At 44.2% G+C, this 23,399-nt stretch overlaps 1 protein-coding gene across 1 annotated transcript; it reads right to left on the reverse strand.

Annotated features, from left to right (window-relative positions):
• Positions 1 to 426: 426 nt before the first annotated feature.
• LOC105050076 (uncharacterized) lies at positions 427 to 23,157 on the reverse strand. The gene is made up of 5 exons (XM_010929936.4): positions 22,953 to 23,157; positions 22,667 to 22,843; positions 1,469 to 2,489; positions 1,036 to 1,394; positions 427 to 849 (listed from the first exon to the last, which is right to left on the reverse strand). Exons 1-5 carry the CDS (start codon positions 22,965 to 22,967, stop codon positions 820 to 822), a joined length of 1,602 nt encoding a protein of 533 aa, XP_010928238.1. The 5' UTR covers positions 22,968 to 23,157; the 3' UTR covers positions 427 to 819.
• Positions 23,158 to 23,399: the final 242 nt, after the last annotated feature.

The raw sequence follows: 23,399 nt of genomic DNA on the forward strand, positions 1-23,399 counted from the left end.
TTGATCGTTTATTATGCACTTGAACATCTCAATTACTTTATTACAATATCCTCTAACGAATGTGATATCTTATCGTTTGGTTAATTTTTATTACAATTTTATAATCAGCTTTCTTGTGGAGGTTTTTTTTTTCAAAAAAAAAGTGCCAACAAATTCCTAAATGATATCCGTTATATTACGGGGTTTCCGACAGAATAAATACAATGGCTGGTGAACTTTTTAGTTAAATTGAATTAATGTAAATTTTATTTCAGCTGCATAAGCTAAAGAAATTCTTGTGGATTGTTAACTTGGAGACTTCATTATTGATTTGGGAGTCCAGATGAATAGATTTGGTAGAAACTTGAGAAGAATATTTTGTCATATTCGATGCCTGGAGATCTGGAGGTCAAGGGACTCGATACTCCACAAGCTTTTGAACCCGAGTCAAAAATAAGATATGAAGTTATGATAACATCACAAATGTGGATTCCCAACAGCTACATATACTATGAAAATAAAGGGAACATAAAAGAATGCCCCATCACAAAATGGAGTTTCAACAGCTACATATACTATGAAAATAAAGGGAACATAAAAGAATAATCCGATTATCATAGACCAATGGTATGATATCTGTCAGCCTCTTGCTGAAGGAACTGAAATCACTCTCTCTCTCTCTCTTCCCAGATGTAGGCTACTCTTTGCTTCGCTGACCTGGCAGGGGTGAGAAGTAGAATGCCAGTCTAAATTAATTGGCAGTCGAACTACAGGTTGCCTTCCTTCAAGGGTGTCTCCTAAATGCTCTTATTTGTTGGATTGATAAGCAAACAACTTAAATCACCACCTTTTCGAAGACAATGATATAAGCTGAAAAATAAGAAAAGTCACTTTCAATTACAGACATGAATAATCCACATGGGAAGCAGTTAATGTCATATATAATATAGCTCAATTATACATAATCTAGTCGAGCATAAAGAGATTAAAAAGACAAGTTTATGAGATCTCAGTTTTATAGCACTTCAAAAGCATTTTTGGGGGAAATAAACTAACCTGACGCGCAACCTGCACCAGTCGCCTATTGCTTCGTGGTGCCTCCTTTGCTAAGCTAGGTTCCTGAGGCTTTACTAAGGCACTTTGATTATCAGCTACCCTGTTGGAACTGCTTGTTTTCTCAGGCAAAATTGTTTCATCCTTGCTGTTCGAGGATCCTCTCTTACGCTTCCTCTGGAATGTATATTTGATAACAGGAGGCTCATTTGATTCATAAGCATTCTCCTGTTTGGAATCAGGATTTCTTGTTGAAACATTGCCCATCTTAGGCTCTGTCTTACCAACAGAAACATCCAGCTTTGCTGTTACAGACTGATCTAGTACTGGGGACACCGGACCCCCCACTTGCAGAGTACTGCCTGCATCATTATTAACATCATCAGTAAGATCATTATTTCAGTTTTGCTCGACAAAAATGAAATCGGGACATTACCTTGATGCATGACATCATTTGTGCTTGATTCCGAGCCCTTCAAAGTTTCATCCTCAGTATCCAAATGACTTTCCTTTGTAACACTTTTCCTGGTTGATGTTCTCTTAGTACATGGCAAAAGCCCTGGAGTTTCAATTTTGAAAGACTTGCCTGCGCATAAATTTGTATCTTCTGAACTTCTGAAACATCCATTGGATTCTTGAGAAGTCTTTTCATTGACTGCCTTTAACAGGTTTTCATCAGATGTGGTCATATTATCAGATGGTTTATGACCTGTTATGCCCTGATCAGAAGAAGTGCCAAACGAGGTAGTTCTCACATAAACATATTTTGTTCTCTTTCTTCTTGGAGAAAGCCTGCGGAAGAACTTAAGTTCGCCGGACTTGGTAGGATTTTTTTCCTGATCTACCATCTTGGCTGATTTAGCAGAATCAGCAGCATGGGACCTTCTAGCTTTTTCATCTTCATAAAATTTCAAATCGTTCTTTGAAACCTGATCATTACTTTGCCCACAAGGAACTTTCACATCAAGAAGATTCTGTTCAAATGCACGAATTCGCTGGGTACATCCATTCCTATAAAGCTCAGGTTCTTTGCTTCTCATTATTATACATGCTAAATCAGGATTGCTAGTACACCTGTTCCCCCCAGAAAGATCTTTCAACGGGTCAGCTTTAGCTGCATTTCCAATGGAATAGTCGTGATCATCCGCAGTCTGATTCAAAGTGGCATTCTTAGCATCAATAGCTGATATATCTTCAGGTCCAAGTTGAGGATAGAGCTTGGAATCAGAACTAAGTTTGTCCTCCTGGCATTGGTCATCATCAGAAGTGGCATGAGCATTTGTCTTTTGTCTAATCAAAGGCTCGGCAAGATTATTCTTTGTCTGCTCCAGTTCAGCATTCACTTTTTTCAACTCTGTTCTAAGAGAATATATTGTATCTTCTGCTTCATGCAGCTGAACTTCAAGCTCCTGAATCCTCCTTGCCTGACCGGATGATTGCATTTCTGCTTCTCTGATCTGTAGAGACAGCATTAATCAGCGATATCTTCAATCTTTTGCTTCTTATTACAAAGAAACACAAAATGTTTAAAATGAATTAAATTGAAAAACAACAGCATCAGAATAAGAACTGAAGCATTAAAGCCCGTCATAATCCAATGATCAAAACAGATCTCTAATACAACTTCATAGATGTGGCAATAAACAAAAACATGATATGGAGGACAAGTCCATTGCATGAAGCAGAAACAGTAACAGGCAAGAGCAGGTGGGGGCAAGCAAACCCTCATATATGGTGTCTCAAGTGCTTAAAGCACCTCAGAAAAACATCAATGCACATTCATATACACACGCATGCATGCATTTGTAGATGTGATCAAAAATTGCAAAATAAAAAAATTATACAGTTAGATGCGACCTAAAAGGTAATAAATGGCTATAAACAAAAATTAGTACATTTCTGAGCTCTTGTCTATGTATCAAATAGTTCCAAATTAATAGTTATAGTGGCACAATATAGCATATTGATTTTATGATGAGTTGATGCATAAGCAAGAAGTTGCCAAAACATATGATTTTTCTGTTTATATGCATTATAGACCTTGTTTACCACATCCAACACTTTCAATTTTTGTTTTGCAACTTTTATCATAGAGTTTAAAAATGGGTGGAAAGTCCTCTTTCTACATGCTGTGTATTTGAACTGCAAAAGAGCACCAATCTTACAAAAAAATAAGAAAGGTGCACATAATGGCAGGCATAAGCTCCTTCAACAAGCATTAAACAATCCACGCAAAAAATAAACTGCACCACATATCAAAATTCAACTGCAAAAGTGGTTTATAGACTCAAAAGCAGCTCTAGAAAATATCCTGGAGCATAGATCTAGTACTAGCCAATGTAAAATTAAGAATGCAATGTAAAATTAAGAATGCATTCGAACAAAAAACAAATTCAACCAGCAAAGAATTGCAAATATGGTTTTAACTTATAAGGCCTGACTATAAATGAATCAGATCTGGAGGTGAAACTCTGTAATAAACAATGATGAATAAATCTTTGTTCGCATGGATGGATCAGCTTGTATATTTACTGGACAACCTTAAATGAAAAAACTTATTTACAAGGAAAAAAGAAGCATGAAAAAAAAAACAGGCTAGCCCTTTAGTGGACATGATTCAAGTTGGACATTATTCCTCCGAGTAGGAAATCAATGTACCAGTACAATTACATTTCATGCATCCAAAATGAAGCTGAAGTCCATTTTTAGCATGTGCAATTTATAACAATTTATAACAGGACATGCCTATGATCTGGTAGTGTGGTGGTTAGTTTCGAGTTTTGTAATTTGTCTACAAAAACTCAAAATCAATATCATCAAGATGTGCAAGCAAGCGAACCTGCATGCACGTGCATGCACACACACATATCTAGTACTTAGTTACTGACATGTGCAAGCTGATAGTATCAGTAAAACCTGCCACTTCTTATTTTTCTCATGATCCCTAATTCCCTATGACATTCCCAATTTCACCCAGTGATTCCAAACAAAGAAAATGAGGCCCAAAAGTAATGGCAACAAACAGCTGGGACTTGGGATTCAAATGCTAAACTAGTTACTAAGGAAGCAATAGTGAAATTCAGGGACATGCCAATAGACGTGGAGGCACCACAATAATAAGTATACTAACAAGAATTCAGAAGAACAGTAGCAACAACAATGAGGTATGTGGCATGTAAACACTAAATAATCCCAATGCAAGTCCCAAGCTTGGATAAGAAAGGTTAAAGGTGGAGACTAGGTTGAAAGTGGGCAGTAAAAATGGAAGCTCAAGTGATGTAAAGTTCCATATTGGCTTGGTAACAAAGATATTTGAGGCAAACAAGGTGAACATACAAAAATCGAGATGGATGTGACGAAAAGGTCAGGGTAAAAAAAAAAAAAAGGAGAACAACATAGTAGAGGAGGCATAGAATTGCACAGATTGAGGACAACTGATTGAAGAACAAGTTGAGATGATGAGCATGTCCACTGAAATCACAAGGGTCCCTACTCAGAAGAGGTGCTCAAGTTTATCTTTAAGCATTGTGGAAATGGTAAGGAAGACCTAAGCTGGCATGATGCAGGGAAAAGAATCATGCAGTACCAACCAAAGTAGTCATTAATGAGAAAAATTGGCAAATAAGGACAGAAACACCAAAAAGTTGGGAGGCGATATTTACAGCTTGCACCCACTGGCAAAAAAATATTATAGTAAGAGCCCAAAAAAAAATCAGGATAAGATAATGTGGATAGGAGGTACACGTTACAGAATAGGTATCACCAACCTAGTTTTTTGAAAGGGTATTTTATCTCTCCATAAAGCAATAGGTAACAGTAGAAAGTCAATAATACTACTGCTTTTGTTTCTTTTCTCCATCCACAAGATATCGAGAATAGGTATATGAGAGTAGTTCCATATTTGTGATTCCTTTTCTATAAGTGAAAGTGGACCAAATAATATCTGTCGGAATCTGTTTCTGTATCCAAATATACTCGGATATGGATACAAATTTGAGTATCCAACTAATATTTGCATCCATATCCATATCTATCAAATTTTTTAAAAAAAATATGGATATGGATAGACAACCATCCAATCTACATCCGAAAGTCCAGTTTTATTTCTATCCTATTCAGTCTACAATTCTTGTCAACTTTAAAGGAAAATAAATGATAATACTAACATATCATTTAACTTAATTTACCTTTTAGACTAATACTTTTGATTTGATGGTTCACAAAGTTTAACTCTCTAATTTGTATCCATATTTATATTCGTACTATCAATAAATGGTTTTTATCCATATCCATTTAAAACAAATATGAGTCTGAATTGTAACATCCAATTAATATCTGTATCCATCTTTCTATTCATCAAATAAAAATGGATACGGATATGGATATACTAACATCTAATCTATATCTAATCCATTTTCAGCCCTATTAATTCCTTCTAAAATATTTAGGAAAAACAGAATTGAACCTTCCTTTTTAGATCTGATGCTCAGTATTTATTACAAAATCAGATCAAATATCGAGCATGTACAAATGTAAAATGACAAACCTTTCAATCAGATTCTCATCAAGTATAATCTATCCATTTTCTTAATACAAAAAGTGTTATTCCCCATAAGATTGGAGGCAGATCAGGCACTCAAAGTAACTCCACTAAAGAACAGCCTAATAGATGACCTGCTTAATCTCAATTGACTAAAACTCATTAACCATCAAGGATAGGTCATTCTCTGTTGTTACTTATAGTGGTCTTGGCAGTTGAGAATGGGGAGATCCATCGGTGATGGATCTTTTTTTTTTTTTTTTTCTGCTTAAGAATTCCCCATATATTTACAATCATCTTGCCTCCTTAAAGCCATATTGACTGAATGCTTCTTCCATACATTTCATCAAGCATCTAAGTCTTATTTTTACATAATTTTCATAAAAACTACCATAAGATGTCATGGGCATATTTAATGCATATCTACATCTACTATATTATAGTGAGAAATCTTGGGGAGACTCCAAAATGCGAAGCCTTCACCAAGGATGTAGGGCCCGTGTTCTAAATATGCAAGAGAAAAAACAACCAGAGCCTCTACATCATATCTCCTTTTTCTTCTTTAGATTTTACCATGAGTCACAATTTTCTTTCATTTTTAAAATCCTAACTCTTGCTGGGCATCTCAATCGACTCAATCTTTATCTCTTAATAAATTCTGACTTTCAAGAGTAGAAGAATCTTGAGGAGTTTTGGACAGAAAAATGATCAACATATCGTAACAGTCCATACCTCTAAGATTCATCCATGAATGCGCTCTCACATGCAAAGTACATGCCAAAGACTAATGATAGAAGATTGCAGCTTCCTAAAAGCACGGTACAAGAATATGCAAGGGCATTACAACTTGATCAAGTTCCTTATTTGATTGATGGTGCCTCTTGGCTTTTCTTGGCATGGGTACCTATTATTTATGCTTATAGCTACCGAAATGACCTAACATGGTGCATTACTTGTGGTTTTCTTCCTTAATATCTCCTTCCATTATTACCTACTGTTCGTATGATACCTGTTGGTGCAAAAATCCGCCGGCATCGGAGAAGCTGAAGTCGAGGGAGTCGCGGTCGCCGCCGTGACCTGCAAAGAAAGTCTAAACCGGAGTTGGGGGTGCTCCGGCAAGACCCTCCGACGCTCAAGTTAGTTCTCTACCTCAACAAGAATGGAGTGCTCGAATAGAAATTTTAGCAGAGTTTTGAGATAAAAATTAGAGCTTAGAGAATAACGTATCTGGGTCCCCTTTTTATAGGCGGAGGGTGCAACAGACTGATAGCGACGTTTGTAACCACCTGGTAGTGAGCCGTTCGGGACCAGGAGGAGTTTGTTATGAAGAGTAGTGGAGTGGAGTCGTGGCCATCACCGTGGCCTGCCACGTGGAGCCTGTTGCGGGGAGTGGAGCAGTGTCCGTTGTCGCGACTTGCCAGAGAGTGGTGGAGCCGCGCGGAATCCGTCGCAGGAAGTGGAGCAGAGTCGTTGCCATTACTGTGGCCTGCCAGGGAGTCCAGGCCTGTCGGCCGAAGCTCAGTTGAGGTGTCTGGCGGAGAGAGATAGCTATCCATCCGAGAGGAGCTCGGATGTTGCTGGCGAGCCTTCTACCGTTGGGTGCCTTGGGCGTTAATACTGCAGACGAGGGCCATTTGCTGTAAGAGCTCGGTCGGAGGCTTTCCGTAGACGAAGTTCGGTTTCACGCAGAATTTGACAGTGGGTCGACCGGCAGTGGATGTTGGATGGCACTGGAGAGGTTCATCCACCGGAGGGGTCCAGCTGCTGGAGTCCGTGTGTCGTAGGAGTTCGTCCGGAATCTGTCCGTTACAGAAGTTCGGTCGGAGTCCAATCTCCGTAGAAGCCCGGATGGAGATCATTTGTCGAGGAAGCTCAGCCGAAGCCTGCCTGCAATAGAAATCCGGAAGGAATTCGTCCACAATGGAAGCTCGGGTGAAGGCTTACAGTGAAAATCCGGTGCGGACCGCTCGTAGTAGAAATTTAAAGTAGACCGCTTGTAGCAGAAGCTCGGAGTAGATCGCTTGCAGTAGAAGCTCGGAGTAGATCGCTTGCAGTGGAAGCTCGGAGTAGATCACTTGCAGTAGAAGCTCGGAGTTCGACCCTTGTTGGAGTTCGGATGAGGTCTACCTGCAACAGGAGTTCAGGACGGAAGTCCGGCTCCCGTAGGAGCTCGGACGAAGTCTACCTTCAGTCGGAGTTCGGGGACGAAGTCCGGCTCCCGTAGGAGCTTGAACGAAGTCTACCTGCAGCCGGAGTTCGGGGAAGAAGTCCGACTCCCGTAGGAGCCCGGACGAACGCTACCTGCGGCCGGAGTTCGGGGAAGAAGTCCGGCTCCCGCAGGAGCCCGGGTGAAGTCTACCCGCAATCAGAGTTCGGGGAAGAAGTCCGACTCCTGTAGGAGCCCGGACGAACGCTACCTGCGGTCGGAGTTCGAGGAGGAAGTCCGGCTCCCGTAGGAGCCCGGGTGAAGTCTACCTGCAGTCGGAGTTCGGGGAAGAAGTCCGACTCCCGTAGGAGCCCAGACGAAGTCTAGAAGGTGGTCGACCACCGTAGAAACTTGGATGGAGTCCGTCCGTCGCGAAGAATCCGATCGACACTGGTGGGGGTTTATCCGTCGGCAGAACTCGGGAACGTTGCAGAGGCTCAGCCGTCGGAGAGGTTCGAAAAGATGTCACCGAAGGTCGGATGTCGGTAGAATTCCTGGAGGGTCACTCCTGACACGAACTTCGGCTGGGGGGTATTTTATACCCAACACCAGTCCCCCTACTTCCGAGTTCAAGTTTCGAATGAAGGAAGTACAGAGAAATTTTTACAGCCGAAGTTGCCGCTTTGAATCCTGTGCCCGACCGCCCTCGAAAATCCAGACATTTAATGCGCGCGTGCTGGAGTCTTTTCAAATCGGAGCGATCCGAAGAAACCTTTCGGAATTCTCGCTGGAGCGTTGTCCCAGGTACGGCGCGGTAATGGCTTTGTCAGCTGTCAGCCGCTTTTAGCCACCTGCTGTGGTGAGTGGGACACGTGGCGAACAGGGGTCGGCCTGGGGAGATCCACGATCATTATAGCGCCGGATCCCAGGGTCTATTTAAACCCGCCTTTCCGCCTCCAGGAATTTCATTCTGCCTGAAAGTCCTGTTGGTGCCCGCCTTCTTTCCGAGAGCTCTGACCTTCCTTGGCGTCCGCTTTGGCCCTAAGTGTTCTTCGAGTCATCCCTGTCCCTGCACCTCTGCATCCTTCGGAGCGACTTAGGTTAGTCTCGGAACTTTCGTTCCTTCTCTTGCCATCTAGGTGCCCCTTCTCCTTCATTTTTCTTCTGCCGCATTCCTCTTTTTAGGTCCCCCGCGAACCTTTCGGTTCTTATTTCGCCTGATCTCTTCGGGATTTTTAGGGTTCTTGCTTGAAATGTCTTCTGGCACCTCCGCCTCTAGCGGTTCTAGGAGCTCGTCTGCCTCAGTCCCCCAGAATCCTCATATTGTAGACGAACCCACATCTAGGGCTGAGCCTCGTCCGATTTTTACGTCGGGCGCCATTCTCTGTTCTCTGACTCCGGATGAACTTTTACTGATAAAGGTTCAGTATGGAGTTCCTCCGGAGTACGATCTGGAGCTTCTCGATCCCGCCGACCGGGCCAGCACCCCCCCCACCTGGTCGTTTCTGCCTGTACCAGGAGGCCTTCCGTGCTGGGCTCCGGCTTCCGCTTCCGCCCTTCGTCGTCGCTCTTTTCCATTTTCTAGATATTTCTTTAGCTTCAGTCGCGCCGAATTCCTTTAGATTTTTTATAGGGTTCCTCTCCCTTTATCACGTAGTCGAAGTTCAGCCATCTCTTTCTTTGTTTAGGTACTTTTACACCTTCAAGCGCCACCCCTCGACAAAAGACTGGTGGTACTTCTCCCCCCAGTTCGGTAAAAAGGGGTTGCTGAAAGGTGCTCCCTCTTCTATCCATAACTGGAAGGGGAAGTACCTCTACGTCCAATGTCCGATATTAAAGCTGGGATTGCCCCCTTGGGGCTCCCTGAGGGACTCTGTCCGTCGGACTCCTAGCCTGGGGGAGGACGACCTTCAGGCCGTCCGGAAACTTCTTAGTTATCCAACTCCTTCCCTTCCCAACTTTCTGAAGGAGCAGTTTCTGTTCAACATCGGCTTGAGTCCCCTGAATCCTGCGAGTATTCCATCTTTCCTTTCTTCTTCTTTTCTTCTTCTCTTCTCCCCTTTCTCCCTCTTTTTTTTCTTTTTTTCTTTTTTTTGACTGCACGTCACCTCTTCCTTTTTCACCCCATTGCTGATCTCTTTTTCTCTCTCTCTTTTTTTTTTATTTTTAGGAATAGACACCGAAGCAGCACAGATGCTTGCCAGGGGCCTTAAGGTTCACAAAAGAAAAGGCAATGCGGCCTCCGGTTCGGCAAAGAAGGCCAGAACGGAGAAAACGAGCTCGGCCACGCCTGCCCAAGCGGCTCTCGCGGTCGATGTTCCTTCAGACGCCGAGCCTCCGGCTCCCCGGGCCTCTTCAAGGAGTTCTCCCGCTGAGGTTCCCGCTTCGGGGGCCCGCTTCGAGGAGGTGCCAGGGGTTGAGAGGGGGAGGAGAAAGAAGACGGTGGCCCGCAGGATGAGCGGCCGCCGAGCCACCATCGAAGAATCCCACAGTTCCGAAGAAGAGCCGGTGGAGAATCCCTTTAATGACAGGGACCTGATAAAGCGACTGGTCGACGGCTGCATCCTGCCCGAAGTCGTCCAGAGGATCGTTCGCGCCGATCCCGAACAGCGGGTCTGGGACTCTCTAGGATCCTTTCTCGAGGTAAACAGATTCACTTTCCTCCTTCCCCTCGCTCCTTCATTTAATTAACTTCTCAACTTTTAGTCTGACCTCCTGGCCGTCCTTGCAGATCGGGTACCAGCTCCTTGCCAACATCGAGGTGACGAACCGGACGAGGAGAGACGCCATCCAGGCGGAGGAGGGTCGCCGGGCTGAAGCCGTCCGCCTCAAGGAAAAGGCTGCCGAGGTAGCCAACCTCCAAGAGGCCCTTGAGAAAGAAAAGCAGGCCTCGGAGGAGATGGTGAGGAAGGCGGAGGCCGAGGTCGCAAATTTGACGGAGCATATTCCGATTCTGATCTCGGAGGCCAGGGTCCAAACGGTGGAGGAGTTCAAGGCCTCTACGGAGATGAGGGACCTGAACGTCAAGTTTGGCCAAGATGCATTCATCAAAGGGTTCGAGCTCTGCCAAGAGAAGATGGTCAAAAAATTTTCCGAGCTCGACCTCAGCTTCTTGGACGAGGCGTCTGAAGACGAAGCCGGGCCCTCTCCTACTGCCGCTGCCACCGCAGCCCCCCTTCCAAGAACACCGAGCTCCCCAACTCCTACTTCGGAGGTCTGAGACCTCTGACTTTGTATTTTTCTTTTACTGCGATTTTTCTTTTCCCTCTTGTCTTTAAGAAACATTCAATCAATAAAATTGGATTTCTCCTTATGGGGGGCTTCTTTACTCTTTTCTTTTTTCTTTCTGCAATGAGCCACGCCTTGATACTTTTGTCCTCCGATGGCAGCATCCTGCCGAAGCACTTCCTTTGCCACAGGGAGTTCCGCTGAAGTCCACGATCCAACGTCTGAGGAAAAAAGTTCGTCATTTAACGAAAAAGTCGAAGGAGATGGAGGACGAACTTCGCAGGTTGAGGGAGAGCCACTCTGAGGCCACTGCGGAGGCCACCTACTTTCGGAACCTCCACGTGAAGGGGATCATGGAGTACAGCCGGAGAAAAGCGAACTTCGAGAAGGAGCTCGAGGAACATAAGAAGCGCGCCAGCGACCGATCTTGGGCTCAAGCTTCCAAGATCAGCTCTTTCAGAGCGAAGCTGTCGGCTGCACAGAAGAAGATTAGCCAATTGGAAGGAAGCTCGTCCTGGCTTTCGATTCGGGCCGACTGCGATCAAAAATGGTCGAAGAAGTTCTCCGACCTTCAGCAACAGCTCCAGGATGCCGAGGCGAACTATAATGCGTACCGGGCCGGCTGGTGCAAGCAAGTGGACGACTACAGGGGGAAGCTCAGGATGGCGACCGACGAGGTTGCCCACCTTCAAAGACGGTTATCTGAAGGAGCTCAGTTTGCTCCTGTTCGGGATCCCGACGAACTCCAATCCCTGAGAGGAACCATAGAAGAGCTATCTGTCGTCCTTGGGGAGGGAAAGGTCGAGCTGCAGCAGTTGAAGATCCAGCTGGTATACGAGCAGCAGGCAGTCAAGGATGCGGAGGCGGAATCCGAGGTCCTGAGAAAGAGGCTCCGAGAGGCGGAGAACGAAAGCCAACGGTTTCATCGGAGATATATGGAGATGCTAATGAGGGAGAAAGAATTGGAAGAAGAAGTCGAGAGCTTAAGGCACTCCCTGATGAGGGTCGAAGCCGAAAGTTCGAAGTCGGAAGAAGCCGGGCCCCCTTAGGGCTCTTTTTACCTTTCGTGCTTTTATGTGTCTTCTTTTGCCGTTTGTTTGTTTGTTTTGTTTTTTTTTTCTTTTTGGCCTTCTGGGCTCTATAACGCATACTTTGCTAACGAAATGAAAAGAAGATCTTTGTTACCTTGCCCGCGCGTCGTGTTGAATTGTCGTCCGCCGGACTTCTTTCATTTTTTATCCCGTTCGATGTCGATGTTGTCCGAAGGTTCCTTGTTCATCTTTGTATTAGGTCGTCATTACCGAATTTCTTGTGTTTTTTAGTTTGTTCGACGTCGACATCGTTTGAAGGTTCCTAGCCGTTGCCATGTTGGTTCGCCTTTTCGTTCTTGACCATAGATCTCTCTCTTTCTCCCTCTTCGCGGAGACGAGGTCCTTTGTGTCTTTGGCATAGTTTGGCCTCCGTTTTTCGCTGGTGTAGTCCGCCGCTTTTCCTTCACGTCTCCCTCCTTTTAAGCAGAGGTTCTCCCTAGCCTTTTATGGGGTCGCGGTAGCGTAGAAGGGCCGTCGAGAAGGTTCTCTTCTTTCTTATCAGGTCTCGAATGGCCGGACCTTGATGTCAGGACGAGATTCTTCCCCTATTTCTGATGCAGTCGATTTCAGCTCAGGTTAGGACGAGGTTCTTCTCCTGTTCCTAACAGGACTGTGGGGGCACATATGGGCGTTGCAGGGCCTCTCCCCCCATCCGGTCTAAGAATAATCGAACCTTCGACTTTGCTTATGTTAGGGTGAGGTTCTCCTCCTGTCCCTAACAGGGCTGTGGGGACGCATATGGGCGCTGTAGGGCCTCTCCTCCAATCCGGTCTAAAAATAACCGGGCCTTCGACCTTGCTCATGTTAGGGCGAGGTTCTCCTCCTGTCCCTAACATGACTGTGAGGGCACATAAGGGTGTTGTAGGACCTCTCCCCCCATCCGGTCTAAAAATAACCGGGCCTTCGACCTTGCTCATGTTAGGGCGAGGTTCTCCTCCTGTCCCTAACATGGCTGTGGGGGCACATAAGGGCGTTGTAGCGCCTCTCCCCCCGTCCGATCTTAAAATAACCGAACTTTCGATTTTGCCCATATTAGGTGTCATTTTTGTTGTCTGAAGGGGTTATCCCCTGTCATTACAAGTCCATACCAAAAGGGAAAGATGTGCAAATCTGAAAGAAATCTTGATTTAAAGCGAAGTCGTTCGTAATACATTTACAGGTTTTTCAAATCTCAGGGCTGTAGAAGGTCTGCTCCCCGTCAAAGTCCTCCAGAGACGGAGTTGATGATCCCAATTGGAGGCCGATCTCCGGGCTGCTCTTCCCTCCTCGGTGGCTCAGGTTGCGGCAGGGCCCTTAGCCGATCCTCTCTACCCTCAGGCCGGCATCGAATAAACCTGTCAAGCCGACCTCGTCTGATGAGCTCCTCGATTTCGTCTCGGAGTTGAATGCATTCCTCTGTGTCGTGGTCGTGGTCACGATGGTAGAGGCAGAACTTGTTAGGATTGCGCTTCCCGAGATGTGTGCGCATCCTTTCTGGCCTTGGAAGCTGCTCTCTGACTTCCATCAGCACCTGGGTTTTCGATGCGTTGAGGGGGGCGTAGCTGCGGAATCGTCCTGGGGGAGAGCCCCGTCGAACCCTGCGCTCCGGACTTCTCTGCCTGCGTGCTCGGAGAGGAGTCTGGGCGCGCTTGTACCCGAGAGGAGTTCGAGAACGTGGCCGAGCTTCTCTCGGCCCTTTTTCGATTGCGGGCTTGCTCGAGTCTCCCGCCTGCCGCTCTCTCGCGGTCTCCTCATCCTTCATCTTGAAGGCTTCTTCTGCTCGGGCGTACCCTTCAGCCCGAGCCAACAAATCAGCAAAATCCCTGGGGTACTTCTTTTCCAAGGAGAATAGAAGGTCGTTCTTTTGAAGGCCGCCTTTCAGAGCGGCCATCGCGACCAATTGGTCCAAGTTCCGGACCTCCAACGCGACGACATTGAAACGGTTAACGTAAGCCCGAATGGACTCCCCCTCCCTTTGCTTGATGTTGATGAGGGACTTCGAACCCCTCCGGGGATGCCGGCTGCTAACAAAATGAGCCGCAAACTGGTGGCTCATCTGATCAAAGAAAAAGATGGTACCCGACTTCAGTGCCGAGTACCAGTTTCTCGCTGCTCCCTTCAAGATGGATGGAAAAGCTCGGCACAGGATGGCGTCTGGTGCGCCATGGAGTAGCATCATTGTCCGAAAGGCCTCCAGATGGTCAACTGGGTCCGAAGTCCTGTCGTAGCTTTCAAATTGAGGGAGCTTGAAATTTGGTGGGATCGGTTCCTGCATGATCATTTGAGAGAAGGGAGGGTCAGTACAAATGTCCTCATCATAAGCGGGAGGAGCGTGGCGGAGTTCTTCGATCCGACGGTTCATCTCCTGGAGCCTTCGATCCAGAAAATCCTCTCGACTACGGGTCTCGAGGGTCTTCTGGCAGAATGGGGGTAGAGATCTTTCAGGAGTAGAATCGTGATCTAACTGAGGACTCTCCACCCTCGGATTCGTCTTTCCGGGAAAGACGGGGCGACTGGCCCAAGTGGCCCGTCCTACCACCGGATTTTGGAGTTCCGGCGACGTTCTCTCCAGTCGCACTGATGCCTGCGGCTGCTGCTGCATGGCCTGTACCGCTTCAGTGAGGCCTCTGACCTGCTGAACCAGTAGGTCGAATTGCTCCGCACCAACCGCCGTTGCCGGAGGAGGAGGAGCCTGGGAAACTGGAGGTGAGGCCGGAGCCTGAGATCTGGCCACGGAGGCCGTGGATCGCCGAGTGGATGCTTTGCAGGGAGGCATCAGGTGAAGATCTATTAGAGGAAGGAGAAGAGGATGTCGGAGAAGATGACCGGAGGCGGTCCCGTTGAGCGCTCCTTTAAGAACAAGGGTACTGCGAAGACACAGGCCCTTCCTCTAGTGCCAATCCTGTTGGTGTAAAAATCCGCCGGCGTCGGAGAAGCTGGAGTCGAGGGAGTCGCGGTCGCCACCGGGACCTGCAAAGAAAGTCTAAACCGGAGTTGGGGGTGCTCCGGCAAGACCCTCCGACGCTCAAGTTCTCTGCCTCAACAAGAATGGAGTACTCGAACGAAAATTTTAGCAGAGTTTTAAGATAGAAATTAGAGCTTAGAGAATAACGTATCTGGGGTCCCCTTTTTATAGGCGGAAGGTGCAACAGACTGATAGCGACGTTTGTAACCACCTGGTAATGGACCGTTCGGGGCCAGGAAGAGTTTGTTATGAAGAGTAGTGGAGTGGAGTCGTGGCCATCACCGTGGCCTGCCACGTGGAGCCTGTTGCGGGGAGTGGAGCAGTGTCCGTTGTCGCGACTTGCCAGAGAGTGGTGGAGCCGCGCGGAATCCGTCGCAGGAAGTGGAGCAGAGTCGTGGCCATTACTGTGGCCTGCCAGGGAGTCCAGACCTGTCGGCCGAAGCTCGATTGAGGTGTCTGGCGGAGAGAGGTAGCTATCCATCCGAGAGGAGCTCGGATATTGCTGGCGAGCCTTCTACCGTTGGGTGCCTTGGGCGTTAATACTGCAGACGAAGGCCATTTGCTGTAAGAGCTCGGTCAGAGGCTTTCCGTAGACGAAGTTCGGTTTCACGCAGAATTTGGCAGTGGGTCGACCGGCAGTGGATGTCGGATGGCGCTGGAGAGGTTCATCCGCCGGAGGGGTCCGGCTGCTGGAGTCCGTATGTCGTAGGAGTTCGTCCGGAATCTGTCCGTTACAGAAGTTCGATCGGAGTCCGATCTCCGTAGAAGCCCGGATGGGGATCATTTGTCGAGGAAGCTCAGCCGAAGCCTGCCTGCAATAGAAATCTGGAAAGAATTCGTCCACAATGGATGCTCGGGTGAAGGCTTACAGTGAAAATCCGGTGCGAACCGCTCGTAGTAGAAATTTAAAGTAAACCGCTTGCAGTAGAAGCTCGGAGTAGATCGCTTGCAGTGGAAGCTCGGAGTAGATCACTTGCAGTAGAAGCTCGGAGTTCGACCCTTGTTGGAGTTCGGATGAGGTCTACCTGCAACAGGAGTTCGGGACGGAAGTCCGGCTCCCGTAGGAGCTCGGACGAAATCTACCTTCAGTCGGAATTCGGGGATGAAGTCCGGCTCCCGTAGGAGCTCGGACGAAGTCTACCTGCAACCGGAGTTCGGAGAAGAAGCCCGACTCCCGTAGGAGCCCGGACGAACGCTACCTGCGGCCGGAGTTCAGGGAAGAAGTCCGGCTCCCGCAGGAGCCCGGGTGAAGTCTACCCGCAGTCGGAGTTCGGGGAAGAAGTCCGACTCCCGTAGGAGCCCGGACGAACGCTACCTGCGGCCGGAGTTCGGAGAGGAAGTCCGACTCCCGTAGGAGCCCGGGTGAAGTCTACCTGCAGCCGGAATTGGAGGAAGAAGTCCGACTCCCGTAGGAGCCCGGACGAAGTCTAGAAGGTGGTCGACCACCGTAGAAACTTGGATGGAGTCCGTCCGTCGCGGAGAATCCGGTCGACACTAGTGGGGGTTTATCCGTCGGCAGAACTCGGGAACGTTGCGGAGGCTCGGCCGCCGGAGAGGTTCGGAAAGATGTCGCCGAAGGTCGGACGTCGGTAGAATCCCTGAAGGGTCACTCCTGACACGAACTTCGGCTGGGGGATATTTTATACCCAACAATACCTTTATTCCATGCAACAACAGGAAAGATTGAATTGTTAGTCCCAAATGATCCTTTATTGCATGAACTAGACTTGGGGTTAAATCAATCACTAGAGAACTACAGAGCTTTGGTTGAATGATCGAAAAGTAGAATATTGGAGATTGTTTTAAGGATTTAAAAGTCTTGGTACTGGTACCAATAGTGGCTGACTAGCATGGTATGGTATTGTATGGATACATGATACATTTACTGGTGCCAACACAAAAAAAAAGGGGGTACCATTGTACGTCAGCACAATATCTTATCAAGTGGTATGATAGAACTGATAAAGCAATACAGCCTAATTTGTACGGACTATTAAAAAGGCCCTAAATACATAATGGATCTTGAATCACTATTCTTGCATCTCCAAGATCAAAAGTATTCAAAACCTTCTTATATTTCGGATTACTTTTCCATGGTTGATCAAGGTTGATGGATTCACTGTCTGAAGCAGGAGGTTTTGGTCTTGGAGGTATAATATCAACTATTTGATGTCCATCCAATGCATCAACTATCATTTTTCATATCCATGACTTCATTTCAAGACATGGTTCTAAAAAGCAGCTGCATTGGCCCATGGCTATAGGTGTAAGTGAACCAAGACAAGGCAAGCAATAGTCTGCCTAGGCCTGGCTCCCTATATAAAAGGAATGATCAAGCTTGAGCAAAACTTAACCAAATGGGGGCCAAGCTTCTAGGTCATATGGACCAAGCTTCTTACCAAGCGATACCAGGCTCCTATATATGTTTCCAAGCCATTAGCATTCAGGATCAACTCATTTATGAACCAAGCTTTCATCACTATTTGAGCTCAACTTGTTTCCAAGCTTAGCAAGCTCAAGTAAGCTATTACAAGCTAATCCCAAAAACTCATGAACCGCTTGGTCATTGACGAGCCTAGCCTTGGCCACCTGGATAGGGCCAGTTAGGCACACCTTAATATTATGAATCATGTTTGAGTATAATGGATTAGATCAATTTTTATGTAGCTTATAGTCTAAAACAAAGGAATTGTGCAACACAAACCGGAAGCATGTTTAAAAAGTATCTCAAGAATCTCATTTCCCTATCCTTGTACGAAATCCAAGTTTTCCCAATATGCATCAGTTTTTGATGCTCTTTGTTTCTTTTTCGAGCTAAACAAAGAGGAGATAGATGATAAATTTAACTCATAACAGAGTCATAATTCATAACTATACCTACATGCATTCGATTACATAACCACTTAACCACAAAAATAAAATAAAATGCCCGAATTCAATATATTTGTGAGGTCTACTAAAAATGAAATATAATGAATTTGCAAGCAAATAAAGCTTAAGAAGTTACATTAACTTACACTTGCCAGTATTTTAGGTCTTCTTTCTAGCCTTGTACCGATACCTTTCCATATTGGTAGAGTATACCAACACATGGTACACTATTAGAGTTGGAAAAGCAAATAGTACCACATACTATGGGGGTGTATCAAATCCCGTACTGGAACTACTACCCCACTGACACTGCTACCCTACTAAGTCAATATGGCACACCACCCTACCAAGTTGATATTGTACACCTCATACCACCTAATACAATATTGTACTTAAAACATTGATACTTAGTGTTGATACCAATGAATTTAATTGCAGTCATATGCAAATAAAGAACCTACACAATGTCCAATCAAAAAAAGAACCCATATAACCCATATAACACAATAATCTAAAATGTGTGATCACATTTCTTAGATTTTTTTTCATTATACTTCTCCTTTTTTGAATTTTTCTTTATTTTTTGACCAAAAACTTCAATCTTCGAGTGAAACTTCTGAAATTGCCAAAACTAAACTCCATAGACTTGGCCAAAATTGAAACAAACCTTGATCCTAGGTAATTTACACCAGGTTGGTCTCCCTCCCTTTCTCTTTAAACTAAAAAAAATTAATAATAACAATAAAAGCAAAACATGCATTACAAAAACATTTGCTACAGTTTTCTATATTGCCAACCAGCAAAACATATTTTAACTTACAAAATTATAGAAGTAATGGCACACCCATTTTCTAAAACCAAGGCCAAAGGTGAACATTTAATCTGCCAATGAAGCTCGGGCATGAAACACCAACATATAAGGCACAGCATAAGCTTCATAGATTGTGTTGTTTTCAAATGGAAATAGTTAGAAAGTTATAATAAAGTAGGAAGAAAATCAAGAAAATAAAGGTTTTATGTTTGGACTTGGTTGTAGTATCAAATAAAATAACAAGCAATATCACAAAGACTTCAAACATGCAGAGATCTTGAAGCAATTATATTTCATAATTTCTTTATTTTGTTTCAGAATTTCATCTTCAATGATCGTGAAAACTGCAGAGCCTCAATCTGGAATTGCACATCCTTTCAAAGTAAAATTTGTAATTGACCTACACGCCCAACATTATGCAAAATATATAAGAAACCCATCATGATCCTATGACAGGCTGTAGATTGAATAAAAAACAAATGTGAAAGCCTTTCATAAAGGGCATGACTTATAATGTATCTGTGTTCCAATAATAAATCTATAGATGCCATGTACATGCTTCACCTTATAATACATGCCCAAAGTATTTTCAACAAACATTCCCTCAGGACATGATATAACAACAAAGGGCTCCGCTTAAAAAGACCAGCCAAAAGGCATTATTGGGTTCCTTGGCCTTGTACAAATAGCCAAACTCTACCCGGTGCACAACTAATTTGGAACCAAACACAAGGCCGCATGGGTTCTCACAAACTCCCCCGTTTAAGCCTTGGCATTGTCGACAACTAAGGTGCTCCTATTTTGTTTGTCGAAAAGAAAGAAATGGAATGTTTAGAGCTCCACAGGGATAAATCGGTAGCACAATACAAAGCCAACTTTGCTGAATTGGCAAGGTTTGCCCCCACATATGGTTGTTGATGAGACAAGAAAGGTGCGAAAAATTAAGAGGTTTTAGACTAACCATTAGAAGTCGAATATTTGCCCTAAAGTTGCGAACATATGCTGAGGTGGTGGATTGGCCCATTTGACCTTCTAGCTGGTCTTTTTGTCTAAGCTTCTAGATCATCAGAAATGTTATGTAGACCCAGCATATGGCCCCTATGAACCAACTCTACAATGCAAGGCCTTCTGGGTTTAACCATGTGGTGCTTATGACTGGATACAGACTCCTAGCTTGGCTGGGATGCCAAAGCTTAAAGGAGGGAGGGATACGAGAACCTATGCAAGCATGTATTTAGTCTCACACCGATTGTATATTGGAGAGATCTTGGATACCTATACAGGGCCAAATAATCCAAAAAATACCTTCTACCTAGCTTTTTGGGTGAGGTCCTAAGTTATTGCATATGAGGTGAGGCAAACTTCATAGAGGTCATTTAAACTATTAGTAGACCAAAACTAACCATTCCATGCATTAATTTTGTTTCTTGGACAGAAAGCTTTAGGCACCTTTTTTTTTTCCTGGTTCCACTATGGCTGAAAGACATGTTTTACTTTACTTTTTGTAACACATTGAGATTTTGTTATAAAACGCCCTTCCCATTTTATAAATACCCACCACTCTTTTGAATATTCTAGTTGCAATTGTACATAAGACACCTAAATGTCAGCTTCCCTTATTGTTTGGAGATTGCATATTATATATATATGGTTTTAATGAGAACACACTAACATTTGAAAATCAAGCCTCCTCAAAAAACACTTCTAGGATAAGATCACTCTTGAGGTGCCAAGTTAAGTGCTCTAGGATTTCTTGGGATGCCAAGTTAAGTGTTTAATAAAACCATAGCTAGATAATCTCTTCGATTTAGTATATCTGCCCCTTCATTAAATTAGATTCTGAAAAGTAAAATTAAGCAACATATACTACATTCATCGATGAAAATTAAAAGCAACTATGAATTTGCTTGGAATATGGATCACATACAAATTTACATTGTAGATTCAGTAATGTGGTTTTGCAATCAGTCCTCATAAAACAATTTCATGTGCCCACTGAGTATACAGTTTTTCTATATTTGTGCAGTGGGTCAGTCATAGCTATAGAGATGAAATATTGTAATATCTGTATTTGAATGTTCGCATGTACATAGAACATGTCACATGATTAAGATGAATGCCATCATTCATAAGTTCAAGAAGATGAATTAAAAGTAATGGAAAAGAAACCAAAAGGTTGGTAATAATCTCCTTAACAAGATAGACTTTCTGGTTTCAGCCAAAAAGGGTAGCATATATACTCTAGGAATAAGTCATTTCAAGAACAACATGTCATTCCATTTATACCACAATACGAATCGCAGTGGCACAGGATGATGCAAGCTTGTGAAAGACAATCACACAACCAATTTCTTTGGAACTTGTACCTTTTCCAATGGTCTTACAAGTAAAATTTACACATTCTGAACAACTAAACCGCACATTAGACCCTTGTAAACATACGGTGGACTATAAGCACACTAAAGCATGCATCAATATTTTCCACATAATATATTTTAACAATGTGCATGCTTCAAAATATTTGCAACCCTGGACCATGAATTAACAATGATATTTACTATCAAATAAAATATACATGCACAATTTTTCCCCCAAGATGTCTAAACTAGTATTTCCCGATTATGCTTGTATCCACCACTATCGTAATATAGCAAGCAACATGCCGCAAACCAGAACACACTAACACATGTCTCTGAAGATATGGCCTATGTAGCACTCTGGCTTGCTAAACACTGGTGAATTTTCAACAAAAAACAAAAAAAGATACATGAAAAAAATAGGACAATCATTGCCACATTTCATAACCAGTTACAAGTTATATAATAAAACAGTTATTCATGGTGCATCAAAATGCCAATTGGAATAAACAATTTACTATGAGTATATAAAATAGTTTAACAGTCATAGTTTTGCATCAATAAGACTGCTGAACATAACTAGGACTACCGATTATGGTGTTGTTGGACATATGAACAGAAAAAGAAATAACAAGATGAAATCTATCCTCTAATAGGTCACAAGCCTCACCCCACACAATATGGCTCTGATGGTTGTGACTAAGAAATCATGGACTAAAAGAAGTGTAAATGATCTTAAAACAAGCAGAATTGTTACATAATGCAATAGAGGACAAATTTATTAAAAGAAACAGAGTATTAATTGAATGAGGAGAATAACCTAGCAATCAAAACAGACCATGACTTCAGGTACATGTATTTGAACTAGGACAGAATGAAACAGACAAGACCAAGAACAAAAGCCTTAAGGAAGAAGGAAGCATCACCCATGATGACTGAAGGCATGAGATAGGACAGACTGGCAAAAACAACTTAAATTCCCCGAAAAGAAAACACAGTGGTTGTTAAACTTTTCAGAATTTTGTCCTGGACATCTTTTTGGAATTGTGGAAGTGAGCATCAGTTTCATACAATTTCCCACCTCGGGAAAAGAAGCAGTGATTTCTATTTTTTTGAAATAGCAGAAAGAATGTGAGATTAAAGCAACATAATAGTTCTGGTGGAGTCGCTCAGGGGATTGACTAACATAAACTTAAGAATCACAAGTGCTAAAATTCTGCACCTTCACCAATAGCCCAAAAGGGAGATTTTGCTGACAAATGCATCCCCCTTCGGATCAAAATCCACATCAGAAACAACACTAATTCGGGCACCATGCTGCTGCCTATCTAAATTAAAGAATCTAATACCATAGAGCCTTTCCAAATCACCGACCTAAAACTCCACATATAGCTAACAGGTTGATGAGGGGAAACAACATAACAATCATTCCAAGAAACACATTCTTGACAAAGAAGACAAGCTTGATCAAAAACCACAACCTGCCAAACCATTCAATAAAAAAATAAGAAGAGAAGATGACACGGAAAGAAATCACTATCAGCACATTTAACCCAGTTAATCCGATTACAACAAAAGACAAAGAAAATAATAGAAAGATATAGCAAAATATCTCTAGGGGTAGTGGTCATGAACCAACGAACGACCTTAGAATCCATGATGCCTTTAAGGCGGAGGAGCATGGAGACGGCCTCCTCCTTCGTAGCCACAAGGCTCTGCTGGAACCCAAGCGCCTTCCTCTCCGACGCCAGAATCCGAGCCGCCGATTCCTTCGCCGAGTTCAGGATTATCTCCACATACGTCTTCTTCAAAGCTAATATTTTCTGCCCCCGACCACAAGATTAAACCCAAAAAAAATCAATCGCTGAAGATGGAAGCAAGAATCAGAAGAAATAGAGAGAAGGATGAAGAAAAAGAGGGAGGGATTGTTACCTCAGCCTCCTCCATTATCGAGTGGGGGGAATGGCGGTGGTTACCGGTGGCGGTTGACAGCGTGAGGAAAGAGAGAGATGGAGGAAGGTGGGGGCTGCTGCTGTTGTTGTTATTGCTGGTCTAGGCTGTGGTGGTTTTCTTTGCTGCCTGCCTCTTTTCCCCCTTTCAGCTTTGTCTGTTATGACGCGGAAGGTAACCGAGCCTTTTTTTCGTATTTTCCTTTTTTTTTTTTTTTTTTTTTTTTTTTTTTTTTACTGAGGTAATATCGGCGTGACCGTGCGTACCGCCTCCGGAATTTAGCCCTCGGTCTCCCTTCGGGCAGGAAAAAGAAGGGTGGATTTGCGCTGCCGAAGGGGCCAGTTGTAATCCAACGGTTCTGATCCTTCGATTATTTTGAAATTTGAGAGAGGGTGAACTGATGGGTTTGACTGGCGCTCGGACGCCGAA

The sequence above is a fragment of the Elaeis guineensis genome, chromosome 8 (assembly GCF_000442705.2).
Source record: "Elaeis guineensis isolate ETL-2024a chromosome 8, EG11, whole genome shotgun sequence".
Taxonomy (NCBI): domain Eukaryota; kingdom Viridiplantae; phylum Streptophyta; class Magnoliopsida; order Arecales; family Arecaceae; genus Elaeis; species Elaeis guineensis.